The sequence below is a fragment of the Mugil cephalus genome, chromosome 2, assembly GCF_022458985.1.
Source record: "Mugil cephalus isolate CIBA_MC_2020 chromosome 2, CIBA_Mcephalus_1.1, whole genome shotgun sequence".
NCBI classification, from domain to species: domain Eukaryota; kingdom Metazoa; phylum Chordata; class Actinopteri; order Mugiliformes; family Mugilidae; genus Mugil; species Mugil cephalus.
In genome coordinates, this window is record NC_061771.1 from 4,955,161 (window position 1) to 4,971,029 (window position 15,869).

The 15,869-nt window shown below is 41.6% G+C and overlaps 2 protein-coding genes across 10 annotated transcripts in view; one reads left to right on the plus strand and one right to left on the minus strand.

Annotated features, from left to right (window-relative positions):
• Positions 1 to 1,921: 1,921 nt before the first annotated feature.
• LOC125004331 (fibroblast growth factor 9-like) lies at positions 1,922 to 4,995 on the minus strand. The gene is made up of 3 exons (XM_047578860.1): positions 4,346 to 4,995; positions 3,395 to 3,498; positions 1,922 to 3,226 (listed from the first exon to the last, which is right to left on the minus strand). Exons 1-3 carry the CDS (start codon positions 4,677 to 4,679, stop codon positions 2,981 to 2,983), a joined length of 684 nt encoding a protein of 227 aa, XP_047434816.1. The 5' UTR covers positions 4,680 to 4,995; the 3' UTR covers positions 1,922 to 2,980.
• A 4,229-nt stretch (positions 4,996 to 9,224) lies between these two features.
• Positions 9,225 to 15,869, plus strand: part of micu3a (mitochondrial calcium uptake family, member 3a) — a 29,729-nt gene continuing 23,084 nt past the window's right edge. For 3 of the 9 annotated variants that reach the window (XM_047578921.1, XM_047578927.1, XM_047578924.1), the window contains exons 1-2: positions 9,230 to 9,567; positions 15,325 to 15,472. In XM_047578921.1, coding sequence (XP_047434877.1) covers positions 9,295 to 9,567; positions 15,325 to 15,472 — 421 coding nt within the window. In that variant the 5' untranslated portion in view covers positions 9,230 to 9,294. Of the gene's footprint in view, positions 9,568 to 15,324; positions 15,473 to 15,869 lie in introns of all 9 variants that reach the window. The other 6 variants (XM_047578926.1, XM_047578923.1, XM_047578920.1 and 3 more) reach the window with 4 other exon arrangements.

Below are 15,869 nucleotides of genomic sequence, written 5' to 3' on the forward strand. Positions count from 1 at the left end.
ACAATGTAGCCATGCTCCTGCCTGCACAACTGGGCAGATATGAACCGAAGCGCTGTGTAATCTTATCTGAAACACGCTGCCAAGCCCATGAGCCAGTATGCTGGCACCAACCTGAGAGCGACCATATCTCCTTGATGTGAAATGCAGCTGGACATATAAAGCCATTTTTAGACAATTCTGACTGAGCGGATGTTTCCACAGTGTCACACCAACACAGGCCAGATGTTGAGGGGTGCAGGCAGCTGTCCCCCACAGAGGTCAGTGAGACACAGCTCAGCTCAAGTAAGACCACACAGTGTGTGTGTGCATGTGTGTGTGTGTGTGTGGGGGGGGGGGGGGGGGGTCTCGATAATCACACATGGCCTGAAGGTAATTCTAGTCCTGTGTGAAGAGGGATTAAGGTGTGTTAAAGTTATTCTAAAGATTGACAAGTTACTAAGCTCTGGTAACGAAATCGGGCTCACTCCAGGTCACTGTTCTTGATTTCAGACAGATATCAACAACATCTCAACAAAGATCACAGATAGCTCTTCTAATATTGTGAGCAGTTACCTGTTGTGCTACCAAGTGAATGTTGTGAACTGCTGACATGCTAACATTGGGAGTTCATGCGATGAAACGATACATAGTTTAATCCACCCATTACACTTGAGTTGAGGTTTTGGACAATGTGAATTCATTTTTAAATGTGGCACCAAACTAATTTGTATGTAAAATATCCTCTGATTACAGCCCCACGCAAATCACTTCAGCGTGTGGAGAAAGCCAAAGCTTCACCAACCTTCAGTGCCTAGTTACGGTTGCTAAGCTAGACAGCCTCCATTCTCAGCCATTGATTGGTCCTTGAGTTGAGCATGTTTTATCAGCTGCTGTTTCAAAGGTCTGGAATTCAACTTCCTTACGATCCTTTAAATCCTCAGAATATTCAAACATCTTTTAAAACTCGCTATCCTCAACAAAGCCATGTTATATTCGCGAAAAACTCCAAAACTGCCTTGTATATATTGTCCTTGAGGTGACATTGTTTAGTCAAGGACGGTTGCTAAGATCAGACTGCTTGAAACATAAAACACCCAGTGCAGTGAGCCTTCAAATTTCTCTTTTTGTTATCACGCCTCCTTCATAGTTGTCTTTTCTCGGCCTTGCTACACCCTTTTATTAAAGCCAGTACCTAATGTTATTTTTTGCCATTCATGTGATGGTAGGGGTGACGGAGACAGTCACAGACATTGAAGTTATGAGGTAGCCACTAAGTTAACCGTTTTCTAAACCCAGCTCTGCTGCAGCATCTCACCTGTACCAGAGTGACATCTGGGCAGATCGGTCTCTGATGTGATAGGGGATGAGTCATGCATAATAGCTGGTTGAAAAGAGATAAAGGAGATGATGAAGGGGAGGATGAAAGAAAGCCGCTCGTCCTGCCAGTCACTTGTCTAATTGCAGTGTCTGTCATAGGAAACTATACAAAAGATGATTTCATGTTATTTTCCTCTTCCCTTCCCATTATTTTCATCACCCCAAGAATGCCAGTGCCATTAAACATAAACTATGGCCACAAACCTCCACTTGGTCCAACTTTTTTTTAATAAATAATTCTTGCTTGGGATGTTTTTTTCTCCTACAAACTTTACAAATAATTTTAAAATATTTTGGAGGTTAGCTTTGATATTATAGACTGAAACATCTTAGTTCTCAGTTTTTTGAAGAATGGAAATCATTTTGTAAAGATCAAGGTGTCAGTTTGTCATTGTCAACCAAATCAGCTCAGATAGGCACATACTGTGTGTATAATGGTTGATGTTGCAGGTTAACAAATTATAGAACTGGCCTGTGACACTTAAACCAAACTGAAAACACAAAATAATGGATTATGCTATTATGACACAACTAATAAGAAAAATCTCTCATGGCTTGTTCTGGATACGTTTTTTATTTTATCTCATAACTGCAAAAATATATTCTCAAAATAAATAAATATATGAAATAAATATACTGTTTGTCCTAAGAAACAAAACCTCATAAATAAGAATAAAACTTTTGTAAAGTTGTCTTTGTCAGTCCCATGCTCGCTGTTTGACTGCGGTCAGCCGGATGACGACAGAACTCCTTCACTGGCTTCCAGAATCAGTCTCAGTCTCTACTGAACACACAGTGTTCCACCAAAGAAGAAGGTCCCATGAGGCTCCATCGGACCTGTTCTTCTTCTCTTCTTTCACATGCACTTTGCATTTAAGTTAGATTTTATGAGCAGCATTTGTCTCTGGACTTATTTCAAAGGGTATCCATTCATTCCCACAGTCACATATTGGTGATCATCTCAATTCTAAGACCCGTTTCCCAGAACAAATGTGGCTGCTTTCCAGTGCATGAGACAATTTTTTTTTTAGGGTAAACCAGCCACACTTTATAGTGGATTATGCATTTGAATTAATAGTTAACTTAGCAGCCACAGTAATGTTTGAATAAAATTAAAAAGGCCTACTGAAAACAGTGGAATTGACAAGACTTAGCAGCCACAGCAGTAAAAAGCTACCAGCAGCCAGTGGTTATTCTCAACTCTCAAGTCCACACCTTTGTCCTTTTGAACATGCAGTCTGGAACAGCATGTAGGTGGATTCATTAGTACAACGTTAAAGGAAATCCACGATTCGTCTGTTTGGCCACCATGGCCTTTGCATAGCCCAATAAAAGGGTAATATTTGAGGCCCAGGAAGTCTCTGTCTCTGTCACGAGGTCTTCACATCTTCTGCAGAAGCTCCCATAGTGCTGTTCAGTCAAACTCCCCTGCAGCTCTGGTTCCATTTCCTTCCTCTGTGCCAGTGGTGGGGAGTGTTGATTTGGTGCACTTTGTATGATCTTGTTTTGTCCAGACCAACAAGATCTTCCATCTTCCTCAGGAAGGAGGATGAGTTTCTGTGCACTTGATTTGCTTTTCAGCTCAGACCAGCTTTGACAGTGTCATAGTAACACTCTGTCAGTCTCAGCTCTGGCCCAGTATGTCTCTGTACAGGTCTGGGACCCTGTCTGGATCTACAGGCCTTGGGAGAAAGTGTGTGAACCTCTGATGCCGCCTGGACCTTGTCCCATCCCTGGACGTTCCATCTTTGTTCAGAGCAACAAAATAAAATGCACCTTTCTCTCCATGCCGGTAGATATTAGAAGAGTAAGTGTTGTACCAGTTTTCTTCAAATTGCTCCCTGAAAACACATTCTGCTGATAGCTTCTCCTGCAGAGAGAAAGAGGGACAGACAAAGAAAGAATGTAAGTTTCATGGTGCAATATGTGCCACCTGCTGGCTGTGAGTGAACATATCAGCCTCACTAAAGCATAAACCACAGACAAATATACCGTCATCTATGAGTAGATAAATATATATTCCAGCTGCAATACTCACCGATCCATACAGTTCTCCCTTGCTGTTCATGGCGAGGTAAAGGCCACTGTCCACCCCTCTGATGCTGACAAGTCCCACAGCTAGACTGATGAACTCTAGAATACCTGCACACACACAGTACATTACATTCATTAATAAACATATCTAGCTTCATTAACACAAGTGATGCACATAAACATTACTTTAAACATTCAAATAATGGATGGTAATATGGCATTAGTCTTAATAAGGTTATTTCCACTGCTAAGACCAAGGTAATGGTAAAGGTATAAGAGGTATAAAAGAAAATGGAGTCTTCCTGCATTTCTGCTATTAAATGCAGTTTTACTTAATTAAGACAATGGTACCCAACACTAAATTCTGCCCACCATTTGACTCTGACAAAGCAGGACTGTAGCGGACTTTGGCACAAAGTTAGATCCAAATCTCAGATGGATTGATTCAAGTACGAGAAGTGCTACAACATTGCGGCTGTTAAGAATCTCTGAGTGGTCTACTTTTGATGTGCCGCAGGCTGCAGCCGTTTATCTTGTTAGCTGAGAGATAAGCAGGTAAAAGCTGACAATCTAATCTCGAGGCGGAAAAGTGGCAGAGATGTGCAAACATAAAACGTTGCAACTGTTCCTCCTGAAAGGGGCATTTATATTAAATTAGGTGTCACCGAAGGCGTCTGTATATGAAAGTTTGGTGTAAGCAGCAGCAGAGGACCTGGCATGACAGCAGCTACTACATCTCCTCTTAAAATTTGATGATAGTAACCTGTATGGGTGGAGTGATGTGGGTATTTATATGGTTGTAAAGTGGGTGTCCACTGGATGGGGGTGATGCAGCTGATGCTGTGAGTAAGCACCACCTTACCAACTACATTCAAGTATTAACTGTGCGGCAAAGATCATAACTACTACTACGACTCTTTATTAATAACAATAATGATCCCTAAATAAGTCTTACCGAATCGGCTGTGGTCTTTCCTGGTACCCTGCACGGTGCCGTCTGGATGGATCTCCAGGTGGAAACCGGTCCTGCAGTACAGCTGCCTCCGCCTCAGAATCCCTTTCAGATGGCTGAGATCCGCCAGGCTCCGGGACAGCCTCTCCGCGGACACCAAGTGCTCCTGCTGCAGCCCCTGTCCCCCCATCATCAGTCCGGTAACCGAGTTATAGTCCACCGCCCCGGCCGGGGTGAGAATAAAATGAGAGCCAACAGGAGCCGGGGCTGCGCCCGCGGCACCAAAGCTGTCCAAAAATCCGTTGGCGAAGCTCCCAAGCTCGGCCGTTGCCCCCATCACAGATATCACCCGATTCCGTTTTACTGCTGTTCAGGAGGTCCAAGTGATGGGAAGGGAACCCCTGTGCGTGAAAGTGGACGAGGGTGAGTCCGTGAAGCGAGGAAAGGGAAAAGTTAAACCTTGAAGAGCAAATTCCCAGTGAGTGCGTATTTTGGCGCACCGTTAATTAGATTCTCATCTAACAGATATTAAAAGTCCTGTGTTATCTTGACGCCTGTGGGTTGCAGCAGCCCGTGTCCCTTCTGCTCCTCTCTTCTGCTATTTATCCCTCTCTTCTCTGAACCGCTCCCTCTCCCCTCTACACCTCGGGATACTCCCCTTTCAGGGTCTCTCTCTCTCTCTCTCTCTCTCCCTCGCTCTCTCTATCCACTTCAGCCGTGTAGTTCTGCAGTGCTCTCCGGTCACAGCTCTCCTCCAGCAGCAGCAGCAGCAGTGATAGACCAATGCACTTCACTCCACATCTATATAAAGCATTGCTTCGTGTCATTCACCCCAAGTTGCCTTTTTTATGCAAATGCGCACCGATCCCCTCCCTTTATGGCTCATTTATCTCCCCCTTCACCCCTCGCTCTCTTCTTCTTGTTCTCATGTCACACCTTTAATGTAGTGACGAGGATGCAGAGAATTCTGAAATCATTTTTAAAACTCACTACTAATAAAAATTAGCCTGAAGTGATTATTTTATGTGCGCTTCCCCGAAGCTCGAATATGCGCAATACCGCGTTGCTCAAGGGAACTTCAACAGTGCGAACAGTTTGAACTGTCGGAGTGCGCGACTCAGCACCAACTCGTGTGCGAAATAGACACTGACAGAAAGAGAGAGTTTGTGTAGGCTGTATGTCAAACAGCATGAAAGTGATATCGCCATTATCTTAAACGCTTTACAACTCCACGCCCCCATCAGGTGCGGCGAGGCAGGGAGAGGAAAGCCCCCATTTGCGTAATTTTCGCACTCGACTGTTGATTTATTGCTCCTGTTTTATGTAAGCCAGCCGCACGTTTACAGCGCCCGCACAGACACAAACATAGACTACACACACACTATCGTACACAGGCACCCACACACACCTGTGCAAACGACATCACTTGACTGTCAATCCCGTCATTGATCTTTCCACCAGTCTTTGAACAGCCCAGGAGCCCATATATCCTTAATTGTGGTCTTAAAAGACGAATCAAAGACACAGAGGCTTCAAAGCGCGCGGATCTTGTAAGGGGATCAGGCAATAACAACCAGAAGAAGGGAATATACCTGTTTGAACTGTAAGCTAGAAAATACCCCGACACTTGACACTTGAAGGACTTCAGGTAAATATGATAAATATATATATAATTCTTTTGTGTTTCTTTTGAGTTTATTACGCACCCATATATTTTTGTTGACCATGACTTTGAACATGTACTCTGAACCAAAAACAAACAAACTATGCTATGCCCAAAAAAACGAAATTGGTCACTTAAGGCACTTAAGATGCAGGAAAATAAATAAATAAATGAATTTACTACAGGCACTGAAGTTTATGGGTATTGCATGATAATAAATGCAAATATGGCTTTGACTTGCAGCAGTCACACTAATACGTTATTTACCACTGAGGTGCGGGTTAAAGTGCAGTTGGCTGATTTAGTGAATTGTGGTTTTGACAAAACCAGGGGCCCAGGGTCCTATGTTCCAGCCTACATGGCATTGATTTTGGCAGATGCATATACAGACGCACGGTCGTGAACGCAAACGCACGCGCGCACACAGCGCCCCCCCTCCTCCCCATCCCCTGGGAGTCCCGTTGATAAATGAGTCGAAGGTGCAGAGGTGTTGGTGGACGCGCATGTGTGGTCATTTTCCATGTCGATTTCTGCAGAATGACAAAAAGGCATAACGCATTGTGTATTGTGTGTGTATAAACCATCTATATTTACAGTATTTTGTCTAATATCTGCTGCAAGCGTGCACGAGGTTTGTGAGATGGCATCTATATGTGTGGCAGGGCGTCTCTCGCTGTCTCTCCTTTGCTTCATTAGTATTTATGACCAGCACACACACATGCACAAAGAACTTTTTAAAGGAGACAGGATCGATCGGAATCCCCTCAGGCTGATCAGATGCTGATGTATTGAATATCGACCTGGCTCCAATGAAGACGTCAACTACAACGCCACATCCTCACAAAGACGCGCACGCAGGCGAGCTCTTCCCAGGATCACATGATTTGCCTTAAAATATAATGTCGAGGTTTTCTGCTCTGTGTGTGACACCGGGGACTGAGAGGGAAACCAGCCATGTATAGCGACCACAGCAGTCACGAGGAGGAGATGGTGGAGGAGGTGGAGGAGGAGGAGGAAGAGGCCCCCAGGGTTATAGGTCTACCCTCACCCACCCACACACACATATACGCACAAAGAAATCAAAACCTAATCGAATGCCTGGATAATGGAATAACTGAATAAGTAGCCTGGAGGTTATTAATGCAAGTAGTTTCCAAACTGGGGTCTGGGAGAACACCGGGGGTCCTTGAAAGCAGCATTCAGGGCCGCTATTAAAGTAGCTTTTAATTTCATAATTATTTATGTGTCAGTTGGAAAGCATAGAAGAATATGGGATTTTAGTTAGGATCACAGTTTTTTTTTTAGTGAGATATGCAACCAATTTGTTTCTTATTGGACCACTGTAAATATTTTAAACTGCCACTGTTTATACCACTATTAAATCTCTGTCAAAGACTGAGACACTTTAAAATGTCTCTATATCTCATGTCTGTATATAAATGCTTGCATAATCATGTAAATTGGACTGTAGATTGGACTGTATATTTTTTTGTAATTATTCACTACCTCATTCATTTTTTAAGATTTTTAATGTAATTTAATTTAATTTAGATTCTTATTCTTATGTCTATGTCTGGTTCATATATGTTCTTTCTTATCTTGGGACTCTTGGACAAAACAATATCAATAAAGCGATCTTGAATCTCTTGAAAGATATTATTTAGTAAAAATGACTATGGCTATACAACATCTTTTACTAGTAGTGATTTACATTCAGAATGAATGCAATCTCATAACATTGCCAATGAGTAGTCACCATTAAACACTAATCTAGTTTGGGATATGAACAAAGCAGAAATCAAAGAAGTAAATCAAGGGTTTAAGTAACCATACTCAAGCTTTTAAATGGTTTATTTCTACCAAGTGGTTTTGACAGTCATTGTTTGATCTATTTTCGTCTAAGTGAGTCACAGTGCTTCATGTGTGAACAGGCGACAAGCCCATCTCAGACTTCTTCCCTTTATCCTCTCAGCATCAAAGTAATCAGAAAAGCCCCATCAGGTTAACATTAGACCTACATGTGAAGACTTAAATGACGAGTTTATCTTTGATATTTGTTTGATATCTGCTCTCCACTGGTTCATTTGATCACATACTTATCACTGGATAATTGATACCACACTGACCCTTGGTGAAAATTAAAGTTTAAATTATTGGTCATTTAGGATTTTCTCAATATAAAAATAGTTGTCTCTTCAAGAAGTCACCACTCATCCAAGTGGCTTTTTCAGTTCTGCTGTGAGTCACAGCATTCAGTCAGCTTGACCGTTTATCAGGAAGTGCTGCACTTATTTTAATATGTGTATCCAATACCCCAAACAGGTAGTTACTTACTACAGTAGTTAAGTTTTCATGTAGTCTACTTTGTTTACTTTCTAATTTACCTAATTTTAGGAGGAAACTATGTCCTTTTTACTCCATTACACACAAAATACATTTACAAGCTACAACCTGAAAATGCTGCTAATACAGTACAATAATACTGTGATAAGCTGTAGTCCATGTAATGTGGAATGTTTCAGACACCTTTGGATTTACTGTAGTTTATTTCATTCACAATACTGTTAGGGAGCTTCTAAATTGAAGATTTTTAGACTGTTGGTCTATCATTTGCTGCTTTTACGTTTAGTTGACTTAAATTCAACAATCGCAGCTTGTTTTTGCTTGAAAAAACAATAACACTTTTAAATGATACATGTAATCTCAATTTGATATTACCACATGTGTTGTGCATTGAAACGTTGAGTATTTTAGTATATACAGCTCGGTTAAATTAAGATTCAAAAAACCTTATTTGTCCCCAGGGGCAATTTAAGGCACAGTTGAGCAACATGACATATAAGTACAAGACATTTTAATTTACAAAAAAAACAGAGCAATACAAAGTATATACAAATGACAATGCCAAAAAAAAAAAACAAAGAAAAAACAAACGAAATAATAATAATAATTAAAAAAAAATCAACAGCAAAAAAACACCAAAAGAATGGATGTATTAACTTTCCTAATATGTAAATGTGTGTATTTAATCCGCACAAACGGTCTGACTGGTTTATATTTGACTGCACTGGGCTTTATAATTGACTGCGGTTCAAATGAATCACTCATTTCCACTCAGCGAAGCATCAAATCTTCCACTTTGTGTGTGGGGACTTCGCTCTCAGCCTCACCACCAGAAGAGCAGTGGCCGCACATCTCGCGATGACACCGGAGAAACGCGATAGTTTTGAGCTGCCCCGCAAAGTTACAATCACAGCAGCCAGCAGCAGCGGCGGAACCAACGGCAGCAATGGCCGCTTTCCGCAGAGTGGCAGCGCTGGCCGGAAAACTCAACCTCTGGTCCGCGGCGAGAAACGAAGTACTCGGCATTCCGACGGCCGGAGGAGGGGGAACAAGGAGGCGTCTGGTTGCGGGGATGTGCGTTGTAACGGGGGGCGCCGTGGCACTTTACTTCTACGGTGATACGTGGAGCGACCGAGGCAGGGAGGTGATGAGGAGGAGGAGTAGGCACAGCATCAACGGTTTGCTGCCGTCCATCCCGACCGTCGAAGCCAAGGAGAAGGTAGGAGGCTGAAACTACGATTTCTGCGATTGGGGACATGTCGTGCTATTTGTATGGTGGGTAGTTTGTTTTGGACCCCGGTGAGGAGGACTGAGGAGTGAAAGGAGCATTGTAACGTTACTTCCACGGAGGTTAGAGTCACGCAGGCCCAGTCTGGCGGGCCTGTTTGTGTGCTGTTGCCGTGGTGCTGCTGGCAGTTTTGAATGTTTTTCTCTCCGGGCCCGGGCGGATGAAGTGTGTCACTCATTCCCACGACGCCCAGTGGAAACAGCGCGCGCTCGCTGCTTGGCTGCAGGAGGATGGCGTGCGCGCGCCGACGCGGGAAGGCGCTCTCCGCTCGTGCTGGTGCTGAAATGACAACAAGCCGAAGATGCTAGTGTCACTTAGAGAAGACTCACTTTTACTAATGAAGGGTCACATAATACTGAAGTACGGTGTTGGAAAAATACACAAGTTAAACTGTTACACAAGATACTCTCTCTTATCCTATCCACCAAATAGTAGGAGGAAGGCCCCACAGATAGGGCATGAAGTCATCCAACCTACAGCTGAATTTCCCTAACACACTGTAGCACTGTAGTAACATGATGTAACGAAACATCAAACTATGCAAGAAGGCCTATTACAGAATGACAAGTGTGATCTAATGGCTAGAGTAATTGTTACAGGTATGAAACCCCCCTTTCATCCATCCATAACTTAAATGCCAAGGACCAGGTGCCCTTCATCCACTGACTACTCCATGTGTCTACAAATAATACACAAATACCTCAGCAAATGGTAAATGGTGTTTTCGTATAGCACCTCTCTACTTATTGGTACACACATTCACACACCAGTGGGAGACACTGGGGTTTATTGTCTTTCTTAAGGGCACTTGGGATTGAACCCGCTAACCCCTTGACACAGTTAAGTCAGTTTCAAAACGGTATTCTGCTGTTAATAACAAGTATGTAACACTTTGTGTGTGTGTGTGTGTGTGTGTGTGTAGCAGGTAAATTAAGTATTGAACACATCACAATATTTTATAGAAAATATATTTCTAAAAGTGTTACTGACATGAAATTTTCACCAGGTGTTGGTAACAACCCAAGTAATCCATACATAGAAAGAAACCAAAACAAATGAAGTTATGTGTAATTATGTAAAATAACAGAGGGAAAAAGTATTGAACACCCACAGAAAAGGAGGTGGAGAAAAGCATGGAAAACCAAGACACCAGAAGGATTTCTAAACTTCTGTAGGGGCCATAATCCAGAAGTGGAAAGAACATCATTCGATGATAAACCGGCCACGACCAGGAGCTCCTCGCAAGATTTCTGACAGAGTGAAAAGAATTATCAGAAGAATTGTCCAAGAGCCAAGGACCACTTATGGAGAGCTTCAAAAAGACCTGGAATTAGCAGGTGCAATTGTTTCAAAGAAAACAATAAGCAATGCACTGAAAGGCCACGGCCTGTCTGCACGCTCGCCACACAAGACTCCATTTCTGAAGGAAAAGCATGTTGAAGCTCATTTAAAGTTTGCTGAACAACATTTGGACAAGCCTGTATATATAATACTGGGAGAACATAGTCTGGTCAGATGAGAGAAAAGTTTAACTCTTTGGATGCCATAACACACACCATGTTTAGAGGACAAAATGTACAGCTCATCACCCCAAAAACACCGTACCAACAGTGAAGTTTGGAGATGGAACATCATGGTGTGGGGCTGTTTTTCTGCATATGGTACTAGCAAACTTTGTATAATTGAAGGGAGGATGAATGGAAAATGTTTCGAGATATTCTCGAGAAAAATCTGCTGCCATTTGCCAGAATGATGAAGATGAAACGAGGGTGGACATTTCAGCAAGACAATGACCCCAAACACAGAGTCACACTCAACTGGCTTCAGAGAAAGAAGATAAAGCTGCTAGAACGGCCCAGACAATCACCTGACTTGAATCCAAGTGAAAATCTATGGAAAGAACTAAAAACCAGAATTCATAGAAGAGGAACACGGAACCTTCAAGTTTGAAGACTGTTTATGTGGAAGAATGGACCAAAATCACACCTGAGTGATGCATGAGACTAGTTTCTCCATACAGGAGGCGTCTTGAAGCTGTTGTTACCAACAAAGGCTTTTGTACAAAGTATTAAATAAATATCAGTAAGCGTGGTTCCATCTAATATACCCTATATTGTAATAGTTGAGTAAAATTATTGGTGAATTCAGGTACAGTAGTGGGCGGCACAGTGGTTCTGTGGTTAGCACTGATGCCTCCCAGAATGTCTGACTCGGGCCTTTTTGCATGGCGTTTGCATGTTCTCCGTGTGTCTGTGTGGATTTTCTCCAGGTACTCAGGTTTCCTCCCGCCTCCAAAGACATTCTTGTTAGGTTAATTGGTGACTCTAAATTGACCCTAGGTGTGAGTGCGAATGGTTGTTTGTCTGTGTTAGCCCTGCAATGGACTGGTGACCTGTCCTGTCCATGTTAAATACTGCAGATTAGTTTAATAATATATAATAATACATCATAATTTATTATTTGTTACATTCTGTTTCAGTAATTTGAAAAGTAACTGAAGTTGTGATACACTCACTTTCCAGTTCATTGTGTACAATCATACAAAGGAAGACATTTAATACCATAATCCTGCATTAATATGACCCTTACAATGTTCAGTTTATGTTGATTCAGCTGTACGATCATTTTGCAGGATGTCGTTTGTGTAAATAAATGTATTGAATTGCTTCTGTCGTTTAGCCTGGCCCACTGACTAAAATGGGATTGTCAAAATAAGACAGTCCCAGTCAAAAGTTTCAGAACACTCTAATATTTCTTTAGACCAAAAGATCTTTGAACATGTGAACACGCACGTGATATTCTTTCTTGCTAAAATGGAAATCACGTATTTTTCAGAGAGTTCTTGCCAATTTTGTTGAAAAAGTTCCCAGAAATGTGTGGCACTTATAAGGTGCTTTGCTTTCACTCTTCTGTCCAGTTCATTACAAACCAGCTCCATGGGGTTAAAGTCTAGAGACAGGGCCATGGTCCACTCCATGTTTTCCAGCTTTCCATCTTGTTTTTATCCTGAGGTAGTTCTAGTATAGCTTGGACTAAAGTTTGGGGTCATTATCTTGCTGTACGTTGTAGCCCTGACCAACTATACCAGAGGATACTGCGTTTTGTTATACAGTTCAACAGTACTAAAGCACAGATTCCAAAATGAAAACACAGTTGAGTCAAAAGCTCTCTCTCAAATCTACTGGATGGAAAAAAAAAAAAAAAACAACAAAAAAACTAACAGAAAGGTCCTTTTGAGGAGGATACTGTTTGAAACATTTTATACAGAGCGCCCTGACACAGATATTAACTTTTATCAACCATGGGTACATAATCCAACAAATATGTTGGAAACAATATCCAACAAATGGATGGAAATAAAGCATAACCGCGTCAGTGTGGTGATCTCTAGTACTCAGCAGTGACACATTACTAGAATTGTTTTGTAATATGCTGCTAAAGGGCATGAACATAAATGACAATTCATATCCTTTTGTTTAACACGTAAAAAGATGTGTGGAAGTAGTGGAGATGCTGTAGAATACAAGGTAGAACTCAAATTACAAAAAAAGTGAGAATAATAAAAATAAGATAGAACATACAGCAACACAAGGTATGAAATGCTTGAAAAATTTTTTGGCAAAAAGTTGGTGCAAGAGAGAGGAATGTCAGGCAACCCAAGGTTACAAGATGATGCAGATATATCACACATGCTGTAACTATCTGCCTCCAGGAACTATGTAATACTGATGAAATCTTTATTGAAATATTTAGTGAATTGAGGCCAGTGGTAATAGACAACCGATCTAAAACTAGCAAAATATATGCAGGTTGGAAATGTAATGGTATATCTTCACCACAGCTGGAGACAGAAAAGTTACTTGTTTGGACTCTGGGATGAAAGAACGTCTTACTTACCTGCATCTTACTGGGGAAAAAGAAGGGTAGGTGGTTAGATAGCCGCTAACATTGGGAACCTGATAGCACCAGTGGGTAAAGGGAACACAGCTGGCTGCGATTCAGTAAGGATATATTAGAAATTTGATGGATAGGTAACAAAGATGTAGAGAAACGTAAGTTGTAACATTCTTGAAAACAAGACAGAGATTCTGGTGATAAGAAAACCACACAGCCATAAAAACGTGGATCAGTTGAGGCTTCAGAGTCCTGGATTTAGGAGAGCAGACCTTAAGGACTTCAGACACGCAAGCTGCCGTCATCTGTATCTAGCCACAAATAGTTTTATACAAAATGTTTGCATGTGGCGGTACTCTGTACCACCTGTAAACAGAAGTGATGTGTAAAATCGCACTATTAAAAAGCCAACTAAAGCAGCATCATACTTCAGTAAACCTGCTACTTCCTTTGTGGAAGTGACGACTGCCCAAAAATTGGGAATTGTGTAATCATATTCTGACCTGATCTCAAGAGCTGGTTTATGTTTTCTTGGACCTGGTCTGGCAAAATGTCACTGTAATCCAACTGAACTGAAATAAGTAAACCTGATATCAGACAGGAACACAGGGAAGTTTAAGAGACAGATTAACAGAGACAGTCAAAGAGGGGGTTTAAAGAGCTGCAGCTGTGAAGGGAAAATACAAAGTTGCCTAAGGGGAAAACACCTGGAGCATCTGTTGTGCAGTCAGGAGATCCAGAAAAGCCAAACGGAACATTTCTAGTTGTGGATACATGACATTACAGCTACACAAGAACACAGTGAACCACACGGAGTCTACTTTCATATCATCACCATTAAATGATTAATGATTCTAAGGATCTTACATCAGTTTTTACATAATGTAATGAAAGTGAACCTAGCTGCCTTTGTAGAACTTTTCTAAACTTCATTCATTAGTGAGAGAGCCATGGGTATCTATGCTCTTACACTTGATTACAGTGCATTCCCATGGAGCAAAGCACTCATCTCCTATTCATGCCTTCAAAAGCCCCCTTGGTGGAGGCAGCATCAAAGCTTTATGAATGAATCTCTATGCTCATTAGCATGTTAGCTGAGCTGAGCAGGAACCTCTGTGTACTGGGGCCTGCAGCCAAACAGCTTTAAATTTGGAAACCTCTGCTAATTACACAGCTTCATGCAGCAGAGTCTGTTGGCGTAGCGACTCTCCAGCGTCGCAGCTAATCAAGTTGAAACCCTGGCTCCTCACAGAGAGAGAGAGAGAGAGAGAGAGAGAGAGAGAGATGGTAATCAAGTAGAAAGTAGTGACAAAGTATTTGTGTGTGTGTATGTGTGCCCCCGTTCTTCTGTTATAACACTGCGCCAGAGGTACTGACTCTATTTTTAATCTCAGAGAGCTAAATGGAGAAAGACGATGCCAAGAATAGATGGATCTCCTCATTATAGAAGTTCAAAAGCAGTGAAGAGACACACATAGTTTAGATGTTGTCTGCATGAGAGGCTTGCTGTGAAGAGAACTATCACAACCGTGAATATCATGTTCAAATGTGTGTCCGCTGTCAGAAATGAATCCCCCATGTCTGTAGGCTATTCTGTTCTGAAAATCGAATGTCATGGTTGAATAGTAAAAACACATAAACCGATTACCTATAACGTCACTAGAGGTGATATTCTCAATATCAGTAGTGGTATCATATTTTTTAATAACCAGAGTGCAGATCATTTGTTTTGACTTTGACTGAGCTTGCTGAGCCACAAAATAACCGTTTTCTGTTTTGGGTTTATGTCCGCAGGCACGGCTGTTTGACTTTGAGGAAGGAGACGTGTACATGTCTTCCCATGAGTATCGTTTCCGCAAGTTCAGTTCTGTGGAGTACGAAGGACAGCTGTACATGACCCCGCAGAACTTCATTGAGTCGGTTACCATGAGTGAACCAAGAAGTATGTAACAGATGTAGAGGTTGACATTTGGTGCATACCCAAAAAATACTTTTACACAATCATCGCTGTTTATTTATTATTTAAGGGAAATGGCCGTCAAATCTTATTTAAGTTTAGTCAAATCTTAAGTCATTTTTAGTTCAGTGGTGGTAAGCATTGAGACATTAGATATGTCAGCAGACTTGTTGTCATTATAGATTGCACAATTTCATTTTGTATGGTGATTCTCAGTACAGCAGCACAACCAGAAGTAAGGAAGTAAGAAGTAAAATAAAATGTAACATAAAAAAAACATTAAGGGACGGAGTAGTAATAATGCTGATGAAAAATAATGGGGCAGCAGCTTATAGCGCAAAGAAACTCTTTGCTCGTAACTGATTTTTTTATGTCGTTTAAT